Consider the following 26,191-nt stretch of genomic DNA (forward strand, 5'->3'; position numbering starts at 1 on the left):
TAGATTTCCAGGGGGCTTTTATGTCATACGAAAGGCCACATAAAATGCAGAAGGTATCAGGTAAGGGAATGTTGGGGAAATGGAATAGTGTGCTGTCTGAATATAGCATTAGTAAGAGGGCCCCACGGTCTGCTTCTGGAGTATAAATTAGCTGGCCTTCTCCCCACCAAGCATATCAAGCTGGAGGGGGAGACTCTGAGAAGCAGCCTGCTTGCTGATGGAGGTCTTGCGGCACCTGGAGACCAACAGACGATGGCCAAGCTATTTTGGTGGAGAAACCTCTGGTCACCCAAGTGATGGAGGGAGCTTCAGGCACCACAGAGCTCATCAGAATTCTGTGTTGCTTACAAGCATTAAAGCCCCACAAAGGAAAGCGAGTTAATTACAGAACAAGTCCAGCATGCTGACTTCATTGTGGATATTTAGAAATAATCACTGCTGGAATATTCAGTACTTAGATAATAATGCATCCGCTATTTAAATATTTTGTAAATTTTGATTGCAAAAATGGCCTCTATCATCCTTCTCTCCCAAAGGAAATCACCCCAAAAGAACAGGGATTACATTCTCAGTGTGCTGTATTCCAGTTAATAACCAAATGGGAGATGAATAATCCTGTAATTGTAATGAGATAGATAACATCTCGGAATAATTTTCAGATTTCTACTTTCTTCGCACTACATAAATAAAGTGTCAAGATAATATTTTTTAAAGTGTTTGTTAGCTTTCTATGCAGAATGCATGCATAAGCCCCTGACAAACTAAAACATACCTCTAATCCAGGCATGCCGAGTTCTGCCCCACATGGGAGGGGGGCGCTGGTGTGTGTATGTGACATCACGCGGTGGGAGGAGACCTGGTGGGGCCCACTGCAGTTGTGGGAGGGCCCGACGGAGCCCTCTGCACCTGCAGGAGGGCCTGACAGGGCCCACCCAGGTACAGAATATGGAGAGGGCCCAGACCCCGCAGTGAAAATGGGGGGGGGCTCGGCTCCATGGCCCCACATAGATGGTGACCTGCTCTAATCAGTGCTTTTTTTCTGCTGGAGCTTTCGGGAACCAAGTTCCATCACCTCTCAGGTGGGCGCCATTGCAGGCCAGCACTCTCCCACCTGATTCTTGCCTTTACATACTTCTGGGATGCCCAAAATGAACATTTCAAGCAAAAACGGAAGCTGGACAGCATGTGCAAGTCTACACTTTTTACAAGATTGATGGCTCCACCTAGCTCCTGGCCACATTTGGTCAATCTCCAGCGCGGGGCTGATTTGTATTGCCTTTTCTTCCTTTTCCTCAATCCCTCTCCTGTGTAGTGGTGGTGGGCTTTAAGCTTTCCAGGCAGGCCTCTCCCATTGCACACATGTGCGTTTGCGCAAGGGCCCTTTTGAGCTGTCATAGCCATCTGCCAGAATCAGAGAGAATGAGGGGGATGGGGGCGCATTTACCTGACCAGCACCAGAACCAGGGGTGGCCCCCAAACCAGCTAGGGAGACAGCTTGCTGTAGCTTTTAGCACCTTCCGGGGTGGTGAATGTGGCCGTTGTCAAACCAGCATCTGCTCAGGGCTGTCCCAAGTAGCCCAGCTGTAACAACTTCTGGCAGCTTCTTTTCTTTAATAAATGCACTGCCTCTAATTATTTTGTTTTATTGCTATAGCTAACTATTTCAAGTAACCATAATGACAACACAAGACATGTTTTCTCATTTGCCTTCTCTTTTAATAATAATAATAATAATAATAATAATAATAATAATAATAATATATTTTTATTTATATCACGCCCTCCCCAGCCGAAGCCGGGCTCAGAGCGGCTAACAACAGTAAGTAAAAAGTAAAAATAAAAAGTAAAGGACCCCTGACAGTTAAGTCCAGTCGCGAATGACTCTGGGGTTGCTGCGCTCATCTTGCTTTACTGGCCAAGGGAGCCAGCGTTTGTCCGCAGACAGTTTTTCTGGGTCATGACTAAGCCACTTTTGGCAAACCACAGCAGCGCATGGAAACACTGTTTACCTTCCCACCAGAGCGGTACCTACTTGCACTTTGACGTGCTTTCGAACTTCTAGGTTGGCAGGAGCAGGGACCGAGCAACGGGAGCTCACCCCGTCACAAGGATTCGAACCGCCGACCTTCTGATCAGCAAGCCCAAGAGGCTCAGTGGTTTAGACCACAGCTCCACCTGCGTCCCTCTCTTTTGATAGTTGTACACAATTCCTTCACTTTATCCTCTTCTAGGATGCCTAGATGAGTGGTTTTCCTCTCATGCCAAGTCTACTCCAGGGGATGTGGGGATCCTGGTAGTGTCTAGATAGCTTGGTAGACCGGACCAGGGAGGAGTCAGTGGCTGTCATGCATGTTGCAACCAGTGGCATGGAGAAATGCAGTTGCGTTGTCATTGAAACAAAACTGAGCTTGCCAGGTAGGGGGTTGAAAGGCAGCACTTTCCAGGCAGCCTTCTTTGAAATGCTGACCGTTCATGAAAAGGGCAAAGCTAAAGCTAGAGTAATTGTTGTTTTTTTCCAACTGTGTGTGTGCAAGTTTTAGCTGTTTTTATATATGCAGTTCTATATATGTTTTTACTGTGTTTTACATTGCTCCGGGATGCCTCATGGGAAGTGATTAATAAGTTAAATACTACTACTTCTAATAATGTTAATTTAGTACTGGGGATGTACTATTGGCCCCTTGACCAAAATGCTGAAGATGAGATGGAGATACATAATGAAATTATGGAAATTAAAGAGGCTCCCAAAGTAGGAAATATTGCAGTAATGAGAAACTTCAAGTACACTCATGTAGACAGGGCAAACACACTTCCAGTCACAGCAAAGAGGTAAAATTTCTAGATACCATAAATTACAGTGTCCGAGAACAGGGACTGATGGAACCGAACAGAGGGAAGGTGATGTTGGTCTTAAACTTAAGAGGTGCAAATGTTGTTGAACCAAATGGGAACAGTGATCACAGTGCTATCAGAAAATCCGACATGAGAATTTCAAAATAGAAGACCTCTAAAAAAGGAGGGGATTGGTAAACAAACAAACAAACAAACAAAAAAGCTGAAATGGCAAATCAAGTGAGTCAACTCTTGATTGCTTGGGGATTATTTGAAGCCATAATAACAAAAGCTAAGCTAGAATGTGCACCACAGATCAGGAAGGCCAAGAGAATGCCAGCAGGGTTAATTAGCAGAGGCAAAGAAGTGATCAGAAGCGAGGAGGCCTCCTTCAGAAAATGAAAGTCTTGCCCAAATGTCGATACTAAAAGAGGACACAAATTTTGGCAAAACAAATGCAAACAATCAGATGCAAAAAAACTCAGGAAGCCCATTAACATAAGACTTAAGACCAACAATTTTAAATTCTTTAAATAGGTTAGAAGCAGGAAACTGGCAAAGGAGGCAGACCCTTCAATGACAAGGGAGTCAAAAGTGTGTGAAAGGAGGATAAGGAGATGGCAGAGAAGCTGGATGAATTCTTAGTATCTGTCTTCACAGCAGAAGAGGTAGGAAAGATCCCTGTGCCTGAACTCACTTTCTTAGGAAAGGAGCCTGAGGAATGGAGGCCACAAGTTACAGGACACAACGTTCTAGATCAAGGGTCAGCAACCTTTTCCAGCCGTGGGCCTGTCCAATGTCCCTCAGATCATGTGGTGGGCCAGACTATATTTTGAAAAACAATATATGAACGAATTCCTATGCCCCACAAATACGGTAACCCAGAGATGCATTTTAAATAAAAGGACACATTCTACCCATGTAAAAACACGCTTATTCCCGGACCGTCTGCAGGCCGGACTGAGAAGGTGATTGGGCCTCATCCGGCCCCCGGGCCTTAGGTTGCCTACCCCTGTTCTAGACCTTAGTGACAAATAAAAAACAAATCAATCCAGATGTCATCCAGCCAAGAGTTGAAGAATTTAAATACCGTAGTTCATTCTAATAACTTGCAAAAAGCTGGAATTTGACTGTTTTATTATTGTAATGGCTTCTCAGTTCATCCCAATAATGTAAGTCCTTCCTTGATATATTCAAGACCCCAATTCAAAGGGCAATTGTGAATAATGATTCAGACCTCACTGCCACCTGAATATATTCAAGCTGCACAAAAGATACTTGTTAGTTTTCTTGTTAGATCTTCACCCAGACTACGTCCTTTCCAACATTATGTATGTAACCCAGGGCTACACTTTTGCCAACACAGGTAACCTTTTAGTGGTGACTAATTCTGTCATCTCTATACCACATGGAGCCATGCTAATGAACCTTCTCTGAAATCATGCATTCCCTTCTTGCTTCAAACAAACTCCTAGAGCCCATTATATTTCTGAGTGCTAACTGCAACAGCTTTTCTTTGTGGGGGTGGGTGGGGAATTCATCCAAGAATCTGTGAAGCAACCCCCTCCCCCCCATGTACATTCAAGCTGATCTACGCCTGACTGGCTGTAGCAGCAATAGGTTTAGCCAGTCAATACAGCCGCCTGGAGAGTCCCTGCCCCTCGTCTTCCTCAGCAGTAAAGGTAAAGGTAATCCTGACCGTTAGGTCCAGTCACGAACAACTCTGGGGTTGCGGTGCTCATCTCACTCTATAGGCCGAGGGAGCCGTCGTTTGTCCGCAGACAGCTTCCGGGTCATGTGGCCAGCATGACTAAGCCACTTCTGGCAAACCAGAGCAGTGCACGGAAACGCCATTTACCTTCCCACTGGAGTGGTACCTATTTATCTACTTGCACTTTAACATGCTTTCGAACTGCTAGGTGGGACCAAGCAACAGGAGCTCACCCCGTTGCAGGGATTCGAACCGCCGACCTTCTGATCGGCAAGCCCTAGGCTCAGTAGTAGCTGGCTTCTTTAGGCAACAGGGAAGAGGAACAAAGGAAGTTAAACTATAGCAGTTTTGAGCACCCATAGTTGCTGCAACCAGAGAGTGACTTCGATATACACAGGACCTTGTTCACAGATTCCTTTACAAACTACCACAAGAAGATGTTTAGGTTTCTTAACCCTTAAATATATTGTACTTTCAAAACACCACCTTCAAAGTTCTTGAGCAACATTTCCTCCCCTTCAATGTTTTGCTTGTGCACTTATGATGTCAAAATCTGAGAAATGGTACTGTGTCAAACTGGTTCTTATTTACAGTGTACTGGAATGATAAATTTCAAGATGTTGGCCCATATGCATTGCTCTCTTCAGTAGGTTGATGATACAGTTTCTTGAAAGGAAACATATTTATGGCTGCTACAACTTAGTTGAATCTTAAGGGGAAACCTTCCATCGGAGTTGTGGAGAATGTTCTTTTAAGAGCATCATTTTACACATGGGGCAGTTGGGTAATTGTTCTGCAGCAGGAGGCCCAGCTGAGTTGGACCCAACTCCATGGGAAATGGAGGTGCATCCAGGATTTCTTCTGGCCCCAGTGACATCTGGGATAACTAACTCCATGTTGTGATGTCACCTTTCTGTACTCACGAAGAATGGCGTTTAGGAAGCACCCAACTTGATTTCAATGCACAGGGTAAGTGCTGCAGGAAATGTGGGAAGGGGGGATTCAACTGGCAGCAGCCGGGCTTCCCACCTAGGACAGGGCACTCAATCCAGACAGGCTGAAGGTCCTCATTATTTTGTAATTGGCAAGAAGAAAGGACCATTTCAGGCTCCAAGCTATGTAAAGGTTTCAAAAGATGCTGTTTATAATAGTGGCTTTTAAAAAGAGTGATTGAGCTACAAATTGAGCTATAAACATGATGTTGATGCATCCGCCGGGGGCGGAAGGAGGCCTCTGTGATTGGCATTAACTGAAATGTTCCAGTAAGACAAAGAAAAAGGAGAACTAAATAACTATCTTTAAAACATTTTTATCCTTCATTCGTGACAAATAATTATTGGCAATTGGATGTGCCAAGATTCGTAAACACATTAAACGCAATAGCACACAAGAAAGGTAATTAACAGATTGGGGCTGGGGAGCCCCCCCTTCATTATGTAGATCACTCTGCTATAAAGTAACAGGGAGAAACAGATACTTCACTTTTGGACTGCTTGTAAACACTGGCATATGTCTCATAGAATTATTTTCATTTCAATTAGGCTGCTGTTTTAGTATCTTTTCCAGGAGGCAAGATGACCTTGTTAGAAAATGAAATGCTGCCTCATTCATTTGTTGAAGACTTTATGGTCTGTTTATGAGGGTTTATGATTTAAGAACTGTTTTATGTTAGCAGCGTTAATATCCTTGGAAATCGGAAAATTGCCACAGGATTTTCTCACTGGGGATTTGAAATCTTGCATGCTTACTTAATGTTTGAGAGTGGTGAATGAAAGCAGATGGGTTTTGCCTTGACATGATGGAAGATTTCTTCTTAAATAGCCCAAAAACAGGGTGTAAATGAGCCACTAAACAGGTGACAGATTGAATTATCAATTCAAAGGCAGCTGAATCCTACAGCATATTTGTGACTTTATATGCCATTCCTACTGTAATATCATTTGGTCACTTAATACACATGACACAACCCATAAAACAGTGTAAAATGTGAGGCTAATTTAAATCCATATTGCAGAAATCGAACAGTGCAATTCTTGAGATGTCTACTTAGAAGTAATCCCTATTGACGTCACCTGGACATGTACAGGATTGTGCTGTTAGAGTTGTTAAGAATATTTCCAATTAAAGTTAGAATTTTGGAAGGTGTTTGTTCAATCAAGCTATAGACCTAGTCAAGTTAGACTGCAAGAGAGTTGAGTGGGAAATGAATGGTTGTGAAAGGCAATGCTGTGAGAAAGCAGCTGAAGAGCATGGTGTGCCAGAAAGATGAGCTGTGCAAACAAAGCCACAATTGTTGCTTGTACTTGTAAATAGTTTTGAGGTTTTAAAACACCTGTTAAGGTCTAAAAAAACCCTTATTTATTTGCTATTCAGCCTTTGGTTAAAACAAAGAAAAGAAAGAAGGAATTTTATGGAAACGTCTAATTGTTGGGGTAAATGTGCAATTTCCATTTAAATAACAAGCCAACCTGGTGATTTTTTACTCCTTATTTATCTCTCTCCCTGCTCTTTCCACACATACCCTGCAAGAAAACCATTTGAGATGTTAGAAATCATCTAGCTTGTCCAAAAAACCTGAGTGACAGCAGAGCAGACTTCAAATGCAATGCATTCAAGAAACCTCACAAATATGCAATAAATATAGAATAAGTTATGGTTTCTGGCTGAATGGATATGGAAGGATAATCCCTAGTTAAACACTGTATTTCATTTCAGACCTTCAGATATGATTTCATGGTTTATGAAGGTTGCAGCACCTTAATATCAAATTATAGCTTTGAAGTTGTATTGAGAGTAGAAAAGGAGGGGGGAAACTCCTGTGCATAAATGACAAAGGGAAGGGCTTTTTGAGAGAGAAAGAGAGAGAGAGAGAGAGAGAGAGAGAGAGAGAGGCAGAGACAGAGACAGAGAGAGAACTCAGACTAATTGAATCACACTGTGTGACTGTAAAACTATATGCAACGCATATTACAATAGAGCACACACACACACATTTCTGATATATACCAAATGTATAATCACACTTTTGCTGCAATTCTAAACATGCTTACTAGGAAGCAAGCTCTCTGAGCCCTGTGGGACTTTCTTGAAAGTAAAGATTCAACCCAGATCCCAGAAATGGATCCATAACACTCTGGATGAAGTAGAAGGGAAGGCAACTGTTGTCCCATCCTCTTCCTAGCATGGCCACCCACCCTCCCTCTCCACACAATGACACACAGGTCTCAATGTGTGCAGCTGAGCAGCTGATGGGAGGGGTGGCAAATGAGATGAACCAAGAGGGAGGAACTGCAGAAGAACCACACCTGTTGTCTCTTTGATGTTCGCTTGTGGTTTAAAGACCATGTTGATTGTCCTGGCTGCAAGGTGGAACGCTTGGTCACATTATATCCCACCCCCTTACAGCAAGTCATATAAACCACAGAAAACACAACAAGCTGCAGTTAATAAAAAAAGCACATGAGCTCATTTCTATCAAGATTAGCCATGGTTTATCATGTCTGAATTCAGGGTTTATTATCACTATATAGTACATCAAGTCTGATCTAGAAACTAAAGAACTAGTTTTATCCCAGCTCAGACATTGCTGTAATAAACTGCATTGTCATAACACAAGCGTTTGTAGCTGGGTCAAACAAAAGATAAATGAATCAAACTCTTCATTTACTCTACTGAAATTAAGTAGAAGGAGCCTGGGATTTTTAATAAACATTTTTCATGATAAGCATGATTAAGCATGCTGTTGCTGAATGCCAAATTGGCTAGGAGTAAGACCTCCCTCATCCATGATATGATCAGATCTGATCATGGATGAGGAGGCTGGTGTGGTCTGCATCACTGAGACCTGGGTGGGTGAGCAGGGTGGAGTTGGTCTCACCTGGCTGTGCCCACCTGGGTACTCAGTGCAGCCTCAGGCCAGACTTGGGGGGCAGGGAGGGGGAGTTGCTGTGGTCTGAAGAGATTCTCTCTCTATCTCCAGGCTCTCTGTCCAGTTGGTGGAGAGAACTAGAGTCTGTGTTCTGACAGAGCTGATCTCAGAGGCAGGGCTCACGACTCCCAGACCCCTGGTTCTGGAGCACTTCAAAATCCATGCCAAGGTGACTGGCTCTGGGGTGGCTCAGAACTTCATTGGCTGTCCCAACATGTCACCAGCACATGGCAGGCCACACTCTGGACCTTGGTGACCTGTTAATGGGGGACATTGATATCACTCCCTTGTCATGGTCAGATCACTTCCTGTTGAGATTTAGGCTTTCAGCACCTTTCCCCCTCCGCAGAGGTGGGGGACCTGTGAGGATGGTCTGCCCTTGGAGGCTGATGGATCCAATGGCTTCCCAAATGGTTCTGCAGGATTTTTTGGCTGATGTGACTGGTGCTGCTCTTGATGCCCTGGCTGACCTCTGGAACATTTGAATGGCTCAGGCCATTGAAATGATTTTCCCTGAGTGCCCTCTCCCACTTTGTGGAGCCCATTTGGCTCCCTAGTATACTCCCTAGTTTAAAGACAGTCTCAAGGCAAATCTAAAAAAATGTAGTATAAACACTGACAACTGGGAAACACTGGCCTGCGAGCGCTCCAGTTGGAGAACAGCCTTTACCAAAGGTGTCATGGGCTTTGAAGACACTTGAACTCAGGACGCAAGGGAGAAACGTGCTAAGAGGAAGGCATGCTTGGCAAATCCACACCGTGATCAACTCCTGCCCGGAAACCAATGTCCCCACTGTGGAAGAATGTGTGGATTGAGAATTGGCCTCCACAGTCACTTACGGACTCATTGTTAAAACCGTATTTATGGAAGACAATCTTACTCAGCTACGAGGGATCGCCAAAGAAGAAGAAGATACTCCCTAGTATACCAGAGCTTAGGGCAAGGAAACAAGCTGGGAGATGTCTTGAACACAAGTGGAGGAAAGTTCCAACTGAATGCAACTGAACAGGGCCAAGGGCCCTGATAACCGGAACACGGGAAGTCATCCAAAAACATTGAATTTGGAACTCATTAATTGGCTTTTTTGATTGTATTATTATGTGGTATTGTCAGGGAATCAGGAGCAGGAGCACTGGGGAGAGAGGAATTGGAGAGCGAAGGGGAAGAATCCGAGGGAAGCGTAGGGGACAGTCTGACAGTTGAGACGTGGGGCTGCGCGCTGCGGCTCTGGAAGTGAAACTGAACTTCAATAAAGACTTTTGTATTTAATTAGAAAGCAGCGTTGGTCCTTTGTGAGCTGGGACCTTGGGCAGCCTTGACAGGTATGATTTGGTATTGTATTAATGAAAAAGTTATAAAAATTATATTTTTTAAAAAAGAAAATCCTAATAAGACTGAGGCACTGTGAGCAGGTGGTTCCCTCGTCCAGATGGCTGGGAGGTTGCCTGCTCTGATAGGGTTACACGCCCTCTGAAGGAGTGGGTCCGCAGCTTGGGGGTCCTCCTGGATCCTTTGCTGTCACTCAAGGCTCAGGTGGCCTGGAGTGTCTTCCATCAGCTTTGGCCCAGCTGCAACCTGATCTGGACAGGGAGAGCCTAACTTCTGTTTTCTATGCTCTGGTAACCTCTAGGTTTGGTTACTACAGTGTGTTATATGTATGGCTGCCTCTGAAGATGGTTCTGAAACTTCAGTTGGTGCAGAATTTGGTGGCCAGTTTGTTCACCAGGGCAAAATGGTTTGAGCATCTTACACCGATCCTGGTCCGACTTCACTGGCTACCAATTAGTTTCCGGGCCCAGTTCAAAGTGTTGGTTTTGACCTACAGGCAGCTCCCCACTTGCACAGGGGTTGTGCTTGGGGTCATTGTGTGTGTGCTGACAGGGCACGCGAAAGCCCACTCTGCCCCTTCTGGGGCTAAAAATGGCATGCGCACCAGCGGCCACATGTGCCTTGAATGCGTGCAGGATGGGAGTTGCCTGTAGGAAGCCTTAAGCAGCTCAGGCCCACAATACCTCAAGGACCACCTCTCCCCACACTGTTGCATTCATATTCTGGGGCCCTGCTTTGTGTGTCTCCTCCAAGAGAGGTCCGGAGGGTGGCAACACGGAAACAGGCTTTTTCTGCAGTGGCTCCCTGTTTGTGGAATGCTCTCCCCAAGGAGGCTTGTTTGGCACCTTCGTTACATATCCATAGGTGCCAGGCAAAAACATTCCTTTTTAACCAGGCCTTTGGCTGATTAATATTCTATGGCCTTTAAAATGCACTTGTGGGAGGTGGGGTTTTTGTTTTGTTCTGTTTTTCTTTTGAATATTTCTTTTGTGTTTCTTTCCTGTATTTTTATCTTGTAATCTGTCCCAAGATCATTGTATAAAGGTTGGTATATAAATTTAATAAATAATAACAATAATAAATAATAATTCACTTATTTGCAGGAAGAAAACAGCATTCCAAATACAATGCCTAGCATAGCAGCAATGTAACTGTGATAAGGTGTTATTTTTACAGTATCAATTCCAAAATTAACTTAATTAAGGGGCAAAATAAATGGGAGCAGCAACATTTGTTTAAGCATATGTTTGCCCCATTCACATATAAAGCAGAGTGAGCGAATCTGGCAGAAGAGTGGAGACAATTACACCCGTTGGCATATCCCCACATGCAAAAGGGTCTCCATGGAGCACTTGCTCTCATCACAGGTTAAGGGCCAAAAAGATCAAAAACCATGCAGAAGTTTGACAACATCCTTCTGAGAAGCAAAATTGAGGAATGATGACGTTCCAGCAATGCAAGCCTACAAGGTGCATGCAGTGACTGGTTGGGACAAGGTAGAAGTGAACTCTGCTCACCATAGCGTGGTCTATGCCCACTGAACTGAATTGAAAGTGGCCAAAAAGTGACAGCACCTATCTGGAAAGCCTTGCTACTTTTTCCTTTGAAAACTGTGGGAGCAGATGAACTGCAGGCCCATTCCACAATCATTCACAGCTACCACCACCACCACCACCAATTGGTTTTACAAAACATTTTTGTCATGAGCGTTATATGGTGAAACTTAAGACGATAAATGCAAGCAAGGAAAAATGAAAGGGAAGAGGCAAAGTTGTCCTATACCAGGCATGAGAGAGAAATCCAAACCAAGGAAAGAATGGGAAGAGAAAGTCAAAGGGGGGCAGAGAGAGAGAAGCTTTCTAAAGGAAGAAAAAGAGGAAGACAGATAAACGTCCAAAGGAACAGACTTCATCTTTGGGCGCAACAGCAAACAAAGGACAAAAGTGAGAAACAGGTTTAGCAAGTCACTGTTTGATGCAAGCTGAAGTCCTCTGACAGTTGTTCTTTTGGGTGTTCACCTCTGCAGTTTGCTGAATAACTGGCTCACACCACCAAGAGCTCCTTGCCAGGCTTGCTGCCTTGCTGTCCGGTGAATACATTGTCAGCTAAGCAGTGCAATATTGAAATGGAATAGAACCAAGTGTCTGTGACTAAAAGGGATTCCTGAAATTAGCAGGATGGGAAGAATAGTTCTTACCAAATGATACATTTCAAACTAAATATGAAAGGGCATAATTTTATGTTCATTTCAAAGGTTTGTGCTGTGTAATGATGCATTGAATTGTTTCATAACAAAAATAACTTTTAAAGTTTAATGTTCGATATGCCATACAGCCATCTTTGCAACAAAATGTTCAAGAAGGCAGAACTACATGCGCTAGGCAGCAAATGAAGTAGGGCTTCATTTCCAAAGCCTGTAAAAACACTACTGTAGATTCAGCAGAGCATTGGGGGTCACTTTACATCTGAATACAAACTGCTCTAGTGTCATATATGCAGAGTGAAAAAGACTCAAAGGGGAAATAAGTGAGAGAGACAAAATGAAAATACTAGGGACAAAATCTGTCCCATGTTCACAAGTGAAGGCAAAAACAGGGCAGCCAGATCAATGCACATACCTTGCTGCCCTGCCAAGCATATAACCTGGAATGAGAACCAGTGCCCTCACGTAAGTCCTCATTACATTTTTCAATATAGACCCTGGTTCTCATTATATAAATGACTTGATGAGGTGAGGGATGTATGATTGAAATTAGAACCAGTACTTTGCTACATGCACAATCTACTGCAGTTGTGTAAATGAGCCCAGAAAAGTTCCTAGTCTGTCACCTCCTCTGCAGCCAACAAGGAAACTCAAGAGACTCCCTCTTAGCAAGCCAGTAAAAAAAGTTTGCCTTTTACCAAATGGGCTGGTAGGGGATGACTGGGTATTTGCCATCCCGTCCTTGAACACACCCCATTTCCATGCTAGTTGGGAAAGGATTTCTCTCTCTTCTACAACTAACATGGAAACCAAGAGGATGAAGGTTGGAGTGACCAACCCCTCTTCTCCCCCTGCACTCCCTCCCCCGCATGGAAGTCCAGGTTGCTTATGGCTACTAGAGCAGTTGCCCAATACAAAGCTGGTCTATGCATTTGAGCTCTGTCAACTAAACCTCCACCTCCAGCTTTCATGCCAATAGAGAAAACCTTGAAAGTATGGATGCCTTGTGTGCAGCAAGAGTCCTCACACACATAGTACACTTGACAGACCCAATCTTTGAAAAATCACTCCCACTCCCAACGAAACCATTCTGAATGTCTCCTAGGTAAAGAGAAACAATCGCTTATTTGCATATTGATTACACAGTCATGGAAATGAAAGGAGCTCTCATACTCAAGATAAAACATTTCCTTCAATATTATCTCAAATGAAAAATGCACACTAGTTTCAATGATTTTAAGCACACACAAAGAGGACTTGCTTACATGGGCAGCTGCTTTATCTCAAACAGGTTGAAATAATTAGGAAAACTTAAATGCCAGGTTGTATTAGTATTTCTTGCTTCGAGAAATTTTTGCTTAGAGAAATAAACTTGATGAAATCACTGCAAGCCACCCATTGAAGCTCAATCCAGATGCACTGTTTGGAAGCAAAATACCTGCAGATGGCAGGTAATGAGGTTGATTTAAGACAAGGTGGTCAGCCTCCTCTGGATGGTGGGGGGTTCACAGGTTCACAGCCTGGGGCTACTTCCTGACCGCTTTTGTTACTTGGTAGGCAGGTAGCAATTATGGCCAGGACCGCCTTCTCTCCTACTATGCTGGACGTATAGCTTAACACAGCGACTGAAAATGTGTGAGCAATGTAAGTGCCGGGACTCAATTTGTACTTGGGATCAAAGCAGAAAATTCCCGGATAGTTTCGAGAGCTCAATACATTAACAAAATTTGAGAAGAACACACTGCAAGACTGCTGCCATTTTTCCTTTTGCTAGTGACAGATGCAAAAACTGAGGGCAGCAGGAAGGCTCTTTAGTGGTCATTTGGCACAGGGACTGTCTTGTTCTGGGTTTTTGGGTGCCTGGATTTAGCAAGTGCCATAATTTAATCAATGCTTGGAGAATTGAAGTTAGACACTTAATAGCTGGACTCAGTTTCCCATGTCCAGGTAAGCCTGATAATGGCCAAATTGTTAAGTAAACAAAGGGGGCAGGGAGATGGATGATTAACAAAGCAGAGATTCTGTGCCAATTGGAAAATGGGTGAAACCCCTCCCTGAGCTCAGAGTTAGCTAGAAGAACAAAGGCCAGCAGTGGAGTGCAATGTTAGAAGTTCAGTGAGTGGGAGAACAGGGCCACAGGCAGGATGGTGTGTAACAGTCTTATCTACTGGTCCAAAATACTGTGGGTGCTGGTCAGAAGGAATTGCCCCATCATCCCCTCTAATATTAAACTTGGGTGGGCAAGCAGCTCTCTGTTTGGAAGCAAGGTTGCCAAACAAGAAAGGGTTTCTGCTTAGTGGCAGGGGGCTTTTCAAGTATGCAGCCTATAAGTTAAAAGGAAAAATATTTTAAATTTAAAACAAACAGAATCCCAACAGCCAACAAGTGGCTTGCAGGACCTGGTATGTGATGCTGAGAGGATTTGAGCCACGTAATGCTGAGGATGTCCATGGTGGAAGTTGTAGGGAGGAAACCCAGGAAGGGATTGATCCCTTGAGTCGCCTGCAGCTGACCTTGGACCTTCCCACCTGGCGCTTTGCCCCTCTCCAAGAACTTCCAGATAGGAACAAAGTTCTCAGGTTGGGGTTGGCAGCCAGACCCAAACCTGACCCAGACCCATCATCATCATCATCATCACCATCATCATTTATTTTTTATACCCCGCCCATCTGGCTGAGTTTCCCCAGTCACTCTGGGCGGCTCCCAGTCAAGTGTTAAAAACAGTACAGCGTTAAATATTAAAAACTTCCCTGGACAGGGCTGCCCTCAGATGTCTTTTAAAGATAGGATAGCTGCTTATTTCCTTCACATCTGAAGGGAGGGCGTTCCGCAGGGTGGGCGCCACTACCGAGAAGGCCCTCTGTCTGGTTCCCTGTAACCTCACTTCTTGCAATGAGGGAACCGCCAGAAGGCCCTCGGTGCTGGATCTCAGTGTCCGGGCTGAACGATGGGGGCGGAGACGCTCCTTCAGGTATACAGGACCAAGGCCATATACCACGCACACTGGGGGAAGCACACTGGGGGAAGATTTTAGGGTGGTGGGAAAGATAATGTCCCTTTTCTCCTCCACAACCACCTCTTGAGCCCCAAGCTCCTGTTCTAGGCTGGCAGAAGACCTGAACAGAAATTCTTCTGTTAGCAATACATTTGTTTTGCTGCTGTTATCAGTTTCTTTCCAGACCAAAGTGCTAGGTTTCTCTCTTTAAAACACACCATGCCCTGGCTCTAGGTTTTCTGAAGGGGTGCTTTCCACTTGATGCTCCTCTGGGTGTCCAAAGGTTGTCTCAGAAACACCTGCTTAGGATTTTTGATAAAAATAAACATTTTCAGAAAGGTCTTTGGAATGCTAGAATAATTTTCTAGATAGAACGGCTATGTTTAAAACATTTCTTGCCATCCAACAACCCTTTGAAATATAAATGTGATGTTCAAATTTAAATTAATAATAATAATAATAATAGTAGTAGTTCTTAAAAGCACAAGAGCCAATGATTAATAATAATAATAATAATAATAATAATAATAATAAAAAACATGACAATAAAGTCAACATTTAGTCCAGAAAACAGTGGATATTACTGTAGTGCTGGAAAAAACCAGACGTGTACCTACTTGGTGGCTGGATTGGAGACCATTAGGAGCTCTGCAAAGACAACTCAGTGGCATAATAAATATCTCCTACATAATTTGTTCCTTTGTCTCATTTTGGGTGTTTTAGCTCCTGCGGCTGCATCATGTCAAGTTGACCTTCCCAAACATTGACTTTTTCAGTATCTCACCTAAGTTCTGTTAGGCAGGATTGCATCTTTCAACCTCATAAACCAAGCACTTTCTAAGCTTGCTACACCTTAGTATCCTTTTGATTCTTCTCCTATAATCCAAAAGCCATTTGAAAGAAAGCTTCTCTTGTTCAGTCTCTCTGTTAATCCATATAATTAATTACCTATTTTTATCCTAAATGAATCAAGCACTTTTCTGTAGTTCAGCAACCACTAATAATATGAAGAATTAATGTTTTCATTCTAACAGTCTGCATACTGCTATTGATCCAAATATCAACAGGTTGATTACAACAAAGAAAAATGCTAAAAAAGAGAAAGCGTGTTCTCACTAAAGGAGAGCACGTGTTGCGGATGGGGCCTAGCAAGACACCCCATAGTTGCCAGGCAGTATAAGATAGAGGGGCCTGGCAAGGATTGGCTGTTTGAGTTGCTGGGATAAAATTGATGTTGCCAATTTGGGGGTGGGAACAGGCTATTTAAACAAGGTTCACAGCAAGCTGCTTTCTCTTTCAATGTGGGAACCGGATCACATGGAGCACTTGGACTGTCTGGAGGACAGTGATCCAATCTTCTCATTGTCTGGTTACATTTCTTTATTTCCCCCTTCTTTTAATCCTCTTTAGTCCCTTAAATAATTTAATTCCCCTTTTTCCTATTCGATTTTCCACCCCATCCCTTACCCTGCCCTGTGGGAAGATTCTCCCTGTATCTGTGGCTTGCCTTTCCCAATAGGGAGAGAGTCCCCGTTAGGGGCTTTCTTTCGCAAAAAAGGTTTCCCCCATTTCTCCTGTTGTAAATTGTGGGGCTAGTCAGGGCTGTTCCCAGCTTAGCTGGAATCACTTTCGTTTATAGCACCCCCGAAGGTTGGCTTTATTTGAGTGTGTGCAGCGCTGTTGGCCAAATTTTAATCTAGCCTTGGGCGGGAGCACTATTTTGAGTTCCTTTAATATTGCTATGAGACTAAGATTCTCAAGAGCAGAGGCAGGGAGGCCTATTTGGCCTGCACATAACTTCCAAGCCTAAGTCTGCTACAGGTAGCAGTTAATTTTTAAGTCTCTGACCTCTCTATAAGAATGTACCTGCTTGCAGGCTCAGTTGCTGCTAATGTATATCTGAGGCAGACAGGGCAGCAGAGGCTCTCTGTGCCTCCAATGTCTATGAGCACTCTGTATATGCTCTTGAACTATGCTGTTTCTGAACAAGTTTATTTTCACTAAGTTTGTTTTGCCCTGATAGTGGCGACTGCCATTTTAGAGACGAGCCATTGTGGGTTAGTGGCTAAAGAGTAGGACTAGGACCTGGAGACAGGGTTCATATCCCCCTCTTAGCCATTGTTATAACAAAACAAAACAAATTGCTCCTTTTGGGCTATTCTCTTGCTGGGTAGTTCGGCCCATTTGTGATAAAAGAACTTTGGGTTTCTTGAAGGGGTGCTTCCCTCTAAAAGGGCAAGCAGGGGTACCTGGACAAGCTGTGGGCTACCTCAACTCTGCTATTTCACTGGAAACATTTATGCCTGGCCTAGCATGTGATCCTAGGGCTTTGCCCTAGAATTCGATGGCCTGGAAGCGTTTCCGGCCTGAATAGTGTCCCCATGTGGTCCATGAAGCATTGGTTTCACCGGTTCCTTACATTGTTTAGTTTTTGCGGACTATGACAGGGCTTTTGCAGATGCCTCAAGAGCTTGCCTCTCCTGCAGGGGATGACTTGTGGACGCCCCAGGTGCCTTCTTCCAGAAGGAAGCATTTTTGAAGGCTGCAATCCAGGAGGAGGGCAAAGAGAAGCAGGGATGATGATTCAGACATCACCTTGGACCTCTACAGGGGTCAGGGTGAGGCTGTCCTGGATCTTTAGGGATCATCCTGGATAACTCAGCTGGTCAGCGCATAGTGCCGGTAATGCCTAGGTTGCAGGATTGGTCCCTATATGGGACAGCTGCATGCTCCCCCATTGCTCTACCTGGACACTTAGGTCCAGTGTCGAGGGTCTTTTGGTGGTTCCCTCACTGTGAGGGATGTAACAGGCGCCACGTTTGCAATATGCAAGCGGGAGAAAGCACCTTTGCGTGCCCACATTGCAGTTTGCTCTGTGCGTTGCAGGGCACAGCGCTGCACGGGCTGCATTTGCATTGCATTGCATGAGAGATTTGCATTTGCATTGCACGGAGGTTGTGTGCATTGTATGGAGGGTGTGTGTGCATTGCACAGAGTGTAGTTGCATTGCACGCAGTGTGTTGTTGCATTGCACGGAGTGTGGGTGTGGGCGCATTGCAAGGAGTGTGTAGTTGCATTGCACAGAGTGTGTGTGCATTGCACAGAGTGTGTGTGCATTGCACGGAGGGTGTAGTTGCATTGCACAGAGTGTGTTTTTTGCATTGCACAGAGTGTGTAGTTGCATTGAACGGAGGGTGTGCAGTGCACAGAGTGTGTAGTTGCATTGCACAGAGTGTGTTGTTGCAGTGCACAGAGTGTGTAGTTGCATTGCACAGAGTGTGTTGTTGCATTGCACAGAGTGTGGGTGTGGGCGCATTGTACGGAGTGTGTAGTTGCATTGCACAGAGTGTGTGTGCATTGCACGGAGGGTGTAGTTGCATTGCACAGAGTGTGTTTTTTGCATTGCACAGAGTGTGTTTTTTGCATTGCACAGAGTGTGTGTGCATTGCACGGAGTGTGTAGTTGCATTGAATGGAGGGTGTGCAGTGCACAGAGTGTGTAATTGCATTGCACGGAGTGTGTAGTTGCATTGCACGGAGTGTGTAGTTGCATTGCACAGAGTGCGTTTTTGCATTGCACGGAGTGTGTAGTTGCATTGAACGGAGTGTGTAGTTGCATTGCATGGAGTGTGTAGTTGTGTTGCACAGAGTGTGTGTCTGAAAAGGAAGCTGGCTCGTCAGCAGCTTTGTCGGGACTTCTTTAGGGGTTCTGGCCAGCGTCGGCCCTGTAAATTTACGTATTATGATGGCAGCACAAGATGCCCCCTGCCCAAGCAGGGGCTGGAAGCTGGCAAGCAATACCTCAATACCTTTTGCCCATATTCCCATTTTATTTAGGGATCCAGATGGATATCGTTTGCTAAAACATACCACTTGCCTATGGAGAAGCTGTCTGCCTTGAAGGAAGTTATTTTGTAATACTTCCTCTGTAGCAAGTGATGCTTCATCAGATCCGATCTTGCTGGGTCACTTAATTAATCTTGCATGCAGAGTGGTTGCCCCAGGCCGCCCCTTCCCTTTCCACTAGGCCAGGCTGCCTGCGGCCTGAGGTCCCCTTACCTTTCTCATACATGCAATGGGATCTCATGCAATGGTTGCAATTCCTAAATGTATGCAATAGTAGTTGGCCATGGCAGGATACCTGGAACTTGCACAGGGATTTTCAGGTTCATGCTGATGCTGCTGGATCTTTGCCCTTTGGTTTTTTATTTCAGGGGCTGCTGGTGTGCAAAGCCATGGCCTCAAGCCCGGTATGGTGAGGCAATCATGTGACCTAACTTTTCTTGAGTTTTCCCCATTGTAGTAGCAGTTCACATGTGGCCCGAGGAGTTCAGTGAACATCAGATCTGCTTTTGGTCTGATAACCAGGTAGTGGTGAGTGTCTTGGCAAAACAGTCCTCACGCTCCAGCAGAGTCTCCGCCCCTCCGCTCACGCTTTTGAGCTGCGCCGCTTAAGGTTTAATATTGTGCTTTCTGCTCTCCTGATTACGGGATCCTCTAATGATGTCACTGACACTCTATCCCATTTTCAGATGGAGTGCTTCGGATCCTGGGCTCCAGACACTCAGCTACTGCCAGACTTTTCCAGACCACCTGTGGCATTTTGACAACAATTAGTAATTACAGAGAGCAGCAGCTTCCATTTCCCTTTCTGCTTTTAGCTCTTATGGGAAGGCCTGGATGGATTTCTTAGCCTTAAGCTGGCAGTCCTTGGCCATTCAGATGAACTGGCCCCCATCCTCTGAGCAGATCCTGCAGTATTTGGTCCACCTGCTGCAGATTGGGCATGCTGTTATAACTATAAGAATTCAGTCCGCTGCAATGTCTGTTGTACTGAAGCTTTAATTTTCAGAGACCCTTGTATAAAGTTTGTAGTGCGCAGGGCCTTGGAAGGTTGGAATAGGCTCCAACCTCATAGGACAGTGGGCAGGAAGTCGGTCAATTTTACCTATGCAGTATCTGCAACAAGCTAAAGCTTATCTGCTGGTAAAAGATCAAGGCGAGATTCCTTTCAGTATTCCATTGCATTTTGGTGCACTGAGGGTTGGGGAAATGGTTGTTGGAGCCAGCACGGGGCTGAGAGTCTGGAGGCTTATTGCTTCAGGACTTTTCCTTATCTGCTTTGGAGCTTGTCATTAGAGTTGGGAACTCTAAAACAGACTTAGAGGGCAGGAGTGCCACAATCAGGCTTCCCGTTACAGGTGAGGAGGGCCCTTGCCCAGTTATGGATACCAGAAATATTTGGCTTTTCATTCCCCTGGGGGCTGGCCCGCTCCTAGTGCATGAAAATGGGTTCCTGTTAGCCAGGCATCAATGTGCTTACGTCGTGCACCAGTTATTACGGCCTGCGGCTTGCCTACCGCTGAACACGCCTCATTCCTTCTGAATAGGGCTGCTGCAAAGGCTGCACACTGGGGGCCTGTCAGTAGACAGGATTGTGAATACGGGTCATTGGAAGTCTGACGCTGACAAGGGTTATATCAGGAAGTGTCACAATGATGTCTGTGCTGATGCTTGTCTGTTATTTCCTTTTTTCATAGGAGCAGCTGTGCGCATTTGGGCCATAGCATACACTCGGCTGGCAAGCGCGCTGACGAGTCTGGACAGGGGCGCCATCTCAGTCTTCCTGCCCATGTGAACATATACTGGATGTCCAGATGGGGAATGCTTTGGGAGGAGATCCTTCCTTTGGTGCGGTCAAGTGTGACCTGTGCAGGTCCTCCCGCAGTGCTGGTGGTACAGCTAGGCGAGAATGATTTGCCGTCTTCCTCCAGCATAAGTTTGCATTCCTGCATGCAAGAGGGCTTGGTTCGAGTTGATGGCAGCTCTCCCTGGACTCAAAATAATTTAAGGCATTGGTTCAAGGTGATCTGGAGGGGGGGTTGGAGCACCTGTCCCCTCCAATGTGCAAAGATATTCCATTAAAGGAATCCAAGTTTTTGCCATGCTTTTGTCAACCCCTTTCGAGGGGTAGGGCCACGCAAGAGTCCCTGGGAGCATTTGGGGTGAGCTTAAGTCTGATCCTGGTTCATTGCTCCCCAACGATGTTTACTTGTACTGACAATATGGTGGGGCCCAGTCGTCAGTGCTGCCCTGCTGAGGTCAGGTGCAGCTAGTCGGGAACCAATGCCTGAACAAACTACCACCGAGCAGGCCAGAAAGCATGTTAATATGGCGGTGGAAAATAAAATAAAATAAATAAAGTAAATAAAATAAAATAACAAATACAATAAAATAGGTCCTTGCTTTAGGTGGCTCTGTGATATTGCACCCTGCTGTTTTCTTCAAGGCTGTTGCCCTCTTTAGGGCAGATGGGGTGCATCTTTCCCCTATGGGGTACAACACCTGGCTGGATGCGGTTGCTTTGGGATTCATTGCTCCCCCACAATGTTTGCTTGTACTGACGATATGGTGGGGCCCAGTCGTCAGTGCTGCCCTGCTGAGGTCAGGTGCAGCTAGTCGGGAACCAATGCCTAGACAAACTACCACCGAAGAGGCCGGAAAGCATGTTAATAAGGCAGTGGAAAATAAAATAAAATAAAATAAATAATAAAGTAAAATAAAATAGGTCCTTGCTTCAGGTGGTTCCGTGATTTTGCACCCTGTGATTACCTTCAAGGCTGCTGCCCCCTTTAGGGTACATCTTTCCCCTATAGGGAACGACACCTGGTTGGCTACGGTTGCTTTGGGATTGAAGGAAGGGTTGCATTTGTGAGTGGTTTGGCGGTGAGCTAAGGCTCTGTGGCGGTTAGGCATTGGTTTAAATTGGTTGGTGGAGGGGTATGGATTGGCTGTGCCTGCCCCTCCAATGCTGCTGCTGCATGGGAATTCTGTTAAAGGAATTCAGGGGCTTACCATCCTCTCGTCCAAACCCCTGGAATCGGGTGCGGGCCGCGTAAGCTCCTGGGAGCATGCGGGGAGAAGCTGAGGGTCTGTGTTGCAGCTCCAGTTATCCCTGATCTTGTTCCTCCACACTGGCTTTCGCTGGAATCCGGGAGTCAGTGCTGTCCCCCAAGGCGGGGGGGACAGATAGTCATAACCAATGCCTAAGCAACCACTCACAATTTGTATGTTTAATAAAGTTGTGGCCAAAACTATGCCAAAAACCTTAAACAAAAATTTATGAGTGATGTGTGAGTTATTGGGGTAGGGGTGTTTTGGGGGACCTCAGCACGCAAAGAAGTATATCGTATTATCAAACCTTTTTGAGCTATAATCACACATTTATTTAATCACTGAGATCAAAGCAGTAAATGCAAAGCTAATAATGGGTCCAATTCTGTCATGTACCAGAAATGTGTTCCTTTGAGAGCAATATTCAGTGTATAAAAAGAACCTGTTACATAAAAAAGTGGAGTCAGGAAGAGGAGATTTAGGTGTTTAAAGGTATATACAAAGATTACTGTAAATGTACTCTGTCACCCAGGCCCATAAGTATATAAAAAGACTAAAAGGCTGGAAAGTTCCTAGCACCCAGTACTCTCAGGTAGAATGCCTTTGAGCATAGATGTTCCATGGTTAATAGTAGCTGCTAAATGTTTAGATGCAGAACAGTGCTTAACAGCTATCAAAGCTGATGACCATAATCACATTCTCTGCAACTGAATTCCTCCATTTAATTATGTACCACGTCTGTCTGGAACCTTCCGCCTGTCCTGACCAATTCATGTAATTGTGTGACCTTGAGATTTAGTATTGTGAGAGATTTAGGTGTGTAGGATTGTGCTGCAAATTGTTAACGTATTGTTACTGTGCACTTAACAACATACTTACTCTTTTTTTGAATCAGCATCACAGTTGCAGTGGTATTTGGAATCAGTGCAGTTCCGTTCAATGCCACACGCACACTTCTGAATGCCTGGTCCAGAGCCTCCCCAATAGTAGTGTTTTTCATTGGCACGTCCAAACCACCAGGTATACGGACTGCCCTCTGTAAGGATAAAGAAAGAAGTGGTCATGCTAAATACAGCAGAGCTCCATGATGCTACAGCTCCTGTGCCAGCCACATTGTATCTCAGAGCCCCTGGGCACATCTGGAAAAGAAATACATTGCTCAAATGAGATTTGAAATCCTGGTGCACCCAAAACATCACGTGCACGCTCATTTATCTTTAGAAATGATTTGATCCTTTATTTATCAGTGGTGGCGGCGGGGGGAGGGGAGTTAAAATTCTTAAGCAACTGATGTTTTAGGAGGCCGCCCTGGACTCAGATCGGAACAGACAAGCAGCAATCCAAGATTCTTGGGCAGCACCAAACACCTGATTCCATCACATTGAAGTCAAATCCCTCCTCTTCAGTGCATGAGGTTGAGATCCGATGTCAGAGGGAAATTGCAGAGGCACTTAGCCACAGACACAGATCCACAAGACAAACATGCGGTGATGGGGCGTCTCTGGCCCAAGGATGTTGCATTACTATCCTCTCAGTTAGAGGACTTCATCACAGATGCACAGCCAAAGTCTTCCCAGCTCCATCAGAATAGAAGACTGCCAGAGTGGACCGGGTCCCTTTAGCAACAGGGCTGGATCTAGACACATCAAAACAGCGTTTCAGGAAAACACATTGTAAACGTTATTATGAGAAATCACATCCACGACTCCATCTGTTGTCATAGTGCTATAATGCATATAAAACTGTTTTTCTTTCCTAATGTAGCTGAGTCCCTGGTGCACCAATTATGTGTTCTCTTCATATGTGTTAGGATCATTACAGTGTTTATGAAGTCAGCCTGTCCACATGGACTGTGAAAGACTAATATTTAAGCAGGTGGTTTTAACTGATGTGTGCATATACTAGGGGAGTGTGCACCAGCCACAAGACTTGACTTGTAGCTGTAACTGTAGCTGTAGAAATACTTCCAGAGTGCCTCACAATATTGTTTCCTATTAAAACCCTGAATAATTTTATGCCATCTATGACTGTGGTAGCTGCACTTTGATAAACGACCAGGCGCTGGTGATCTTTATTAGGAACACAAAGTGACATGGTGAGGGGAAAGAAGGTTAAAATTCCTTCCATCTCCACACCTGTAATCTGCTGTGAAAGAAATTCAGAACAAAATTGCTGAATAAGCTGTTTTTAATGCTGTTTTAATGCTGGAACCCACCTTAGGGTCGAGGGTGGGTAATACTAATAGAAAAACCCATGTGGTGGGCATTATGACATCTTGTGGCAGTGAGTTCCATAAAATAATAGGCTGGCCCAACGTATGTCTAGGTGAGTTTGGTGGGCTTACTTCTGGTGACTGTACACAGGAATGCAAACTTAATGAAGCACTCTTGGAAGAAATAGTACTCTATTCTAGCACCCAGTGTGGCCTTTCATCCTTTGTTTAGAACAGAGAAGGCACTGGCACTCGACTCATGCCTCTGTGAGTATATGCAGGAAACGTCCCTGGCCACTAAGACCAGGCTGGAGAGCACACCTTACCTCTGTGTACCAAAATAATTTAGGAAGGGGCTGGGAGGGATCAGATGGTTGCAAGAAAAGCTTCACAGCATTTGGTGCTTCCAACAGAATCATAGTCGGGCATGGAAGGGAGTGGCTCCCTCCGGCTCAACACTGCAGATGACCCAAACACAGGCAGGCGAAATCGGAAGAGGGTAAGCCCCAGTTCTCAGGGAGTTAAGGGGAGAGTTACTGGGATTAGGAAAGAAGCAGGAGTCCTGGCTGTGTTGGTTGTGCACAGGAGCCAGCCTAAGAAAAGGGAGGGTCATGTGATGAACTGGGCTCCTGAGTTCGGAGAACAAAGGGCTCACCAGGTCGACTCTGAAGCAAGAGTGGACCTTCAAGGGGACCTTAGAGGGGAGAGGGCCCCAGCTGTGAAGCATCACATTCTCTACCTGTGAGCAGGTTTCCAGGGACTTACTGTATTGGCCTAAAGTGTGACAGGAAGGGAAGGCGGGGCAAGGATAAGAGAGCATGAAAACGCATTGGGGGATGAAAATTGACCCTGGATAAGGGGGGGTTGAGGAGGGATTTGAATGAAGAGAGAAGCAGCACCATTTAAGTGTGTTTAGAATGCTGCATCATTATTTCTGCCCCACTTGCTGAAGTAGAACTGGAATGATGATCATACTTTTGTCATCTAATTTGAGTGCAGCCTGCCATGTACCATATTGTATGGTTTTATTTCTAGCCGTTCTGCGAAGGCACCAAGGCTCAACCTCCTCCTCCTGCAGAGCCTAATTCTCCTCATTGTCGATGCCTCCCTTGCAAACCCAGCTAATTACAGCACCAGAAGGGAAGAAAATTGCTGACATTTATCAAAAGAGGGATTATAAGTAGAAATGATTAATGAAAGTAAATGATTAAGTATATGAAAGTAAAATTAGCAGTTGGATATAATGATGATGGGCTGCATGAGAATCTGTAACTGCAAACATTCTGAATGACAAGCTCTCATAGAAATGGAACCAATCTAAGGATTTAAATGTAGGAGATAATGCTGTGCTTTTTAAAGCTGCATGCTTTGGTGGAACAAAGTTTGCTTCCCTCAAGAATCATGATCTCTGTCATTCCTTGAGCTGTTTTAAGCCATCTTCCTAAGTAGCCCTTGAATAGAAAGCATTTTGTTTCATCTGCTACTGCAAAAACAACTCTGCACCTGAGTTAGGGTATATTTTGATTCTGAAGTACTACAGGGCATGATTTAGCCTAGACATCTCTCCCCCCCCATGTGGTCCTAGGGAATTATCTGAATACAGCCCCTTTGCTGAAACTAAGCAGGTCTGGGTCTGATCCCTGCCTGGAAAGGAGAGCACTGGGGCATCCTATTCCCACCTTGAGTTCCACGAGGGACAAGAAATAGAAAATAAAAAGTACTAAATAAAATAAAGCTTGTGATCCACAGGAAGCAAAAATAGGAGTTTACCAAGTCTGTTTTGTGCTGCAAAGATGGCTGGTGAACTGCATTCAAATTTCTGGTGTTACAAACTGCATAGACATGATCTATCTGAACTCATAGCCAACGCACACAGAAGGACAGATTGTGAAGGTCTCTGTGTATTTCAGTGACCCTGGAGAGTTGGGTATATGGTGCTGTGGACACTGAAATCCACATTTCCCCAATATCTCACTCAAATTCCACAATAAGATCTGCACGTATCTGGGCTCCACCCCTCCAAAACAACAGCAACAACAAAACTCTACGAATTTGGAAGTTTCCAACAAATGCACATATGTGGTGTT

At 44.9% G+C, this 26,191-nt stretch overlaps 1 protein-coding gene and 1 long non-coding RNA gene across 3 annotated transcripts in view; one reads left to right on the top strand and one right to left on the bottom strand.

Moving 5' to 3' along the window:
- Positions 1–26,191, bottom strand: part of CNTNAP2 (contactin associated protein 2) — a 999,981-nt gene that overhangs the window by 118,212 nt on the left and 855,578 nt on the right. For both annotated transcript variants that reach the window (XM_083577628.1, XM_083577629.1), the window contains one exon: positions 22,772–22,928. In XM_083577628.1, the coding sequence (XP_083433754.1) occupies positions 22,772–22,928 (157 nt within the window). The remainder of the gene's footprint in view (positions 1–22,771; positions 22,929–26,191) is intronic.
- LOC310745658 overlaps positions 791–26,191 on the top strand; it is a 28,723-nt gene continuing 3,322 nt past the window's right edge. Inside the window, exons 1-2 of the long non-coding RNA XR_014540287.1 lie at positions 791–1,079; positions 3,370–3,500. This is a non-coding gene — a long non-coding RNA (uncharacterized lncRNA). The remainder of the gene's footprint in view (positions 1,080–3,369; positions 3,501–26,191) is intronic.

Source organism: Podarcis filfolensis (genome assembly GCF_964270895.1).
Source record: "Podarcis filfolensis genome assembly, chromosome: 12".
NCBI lineage: Eukaryota > Metazoa > Chordata > Lepidosauria > Squamata > Lacertidae > Podarcis > Podarcis filfolensis.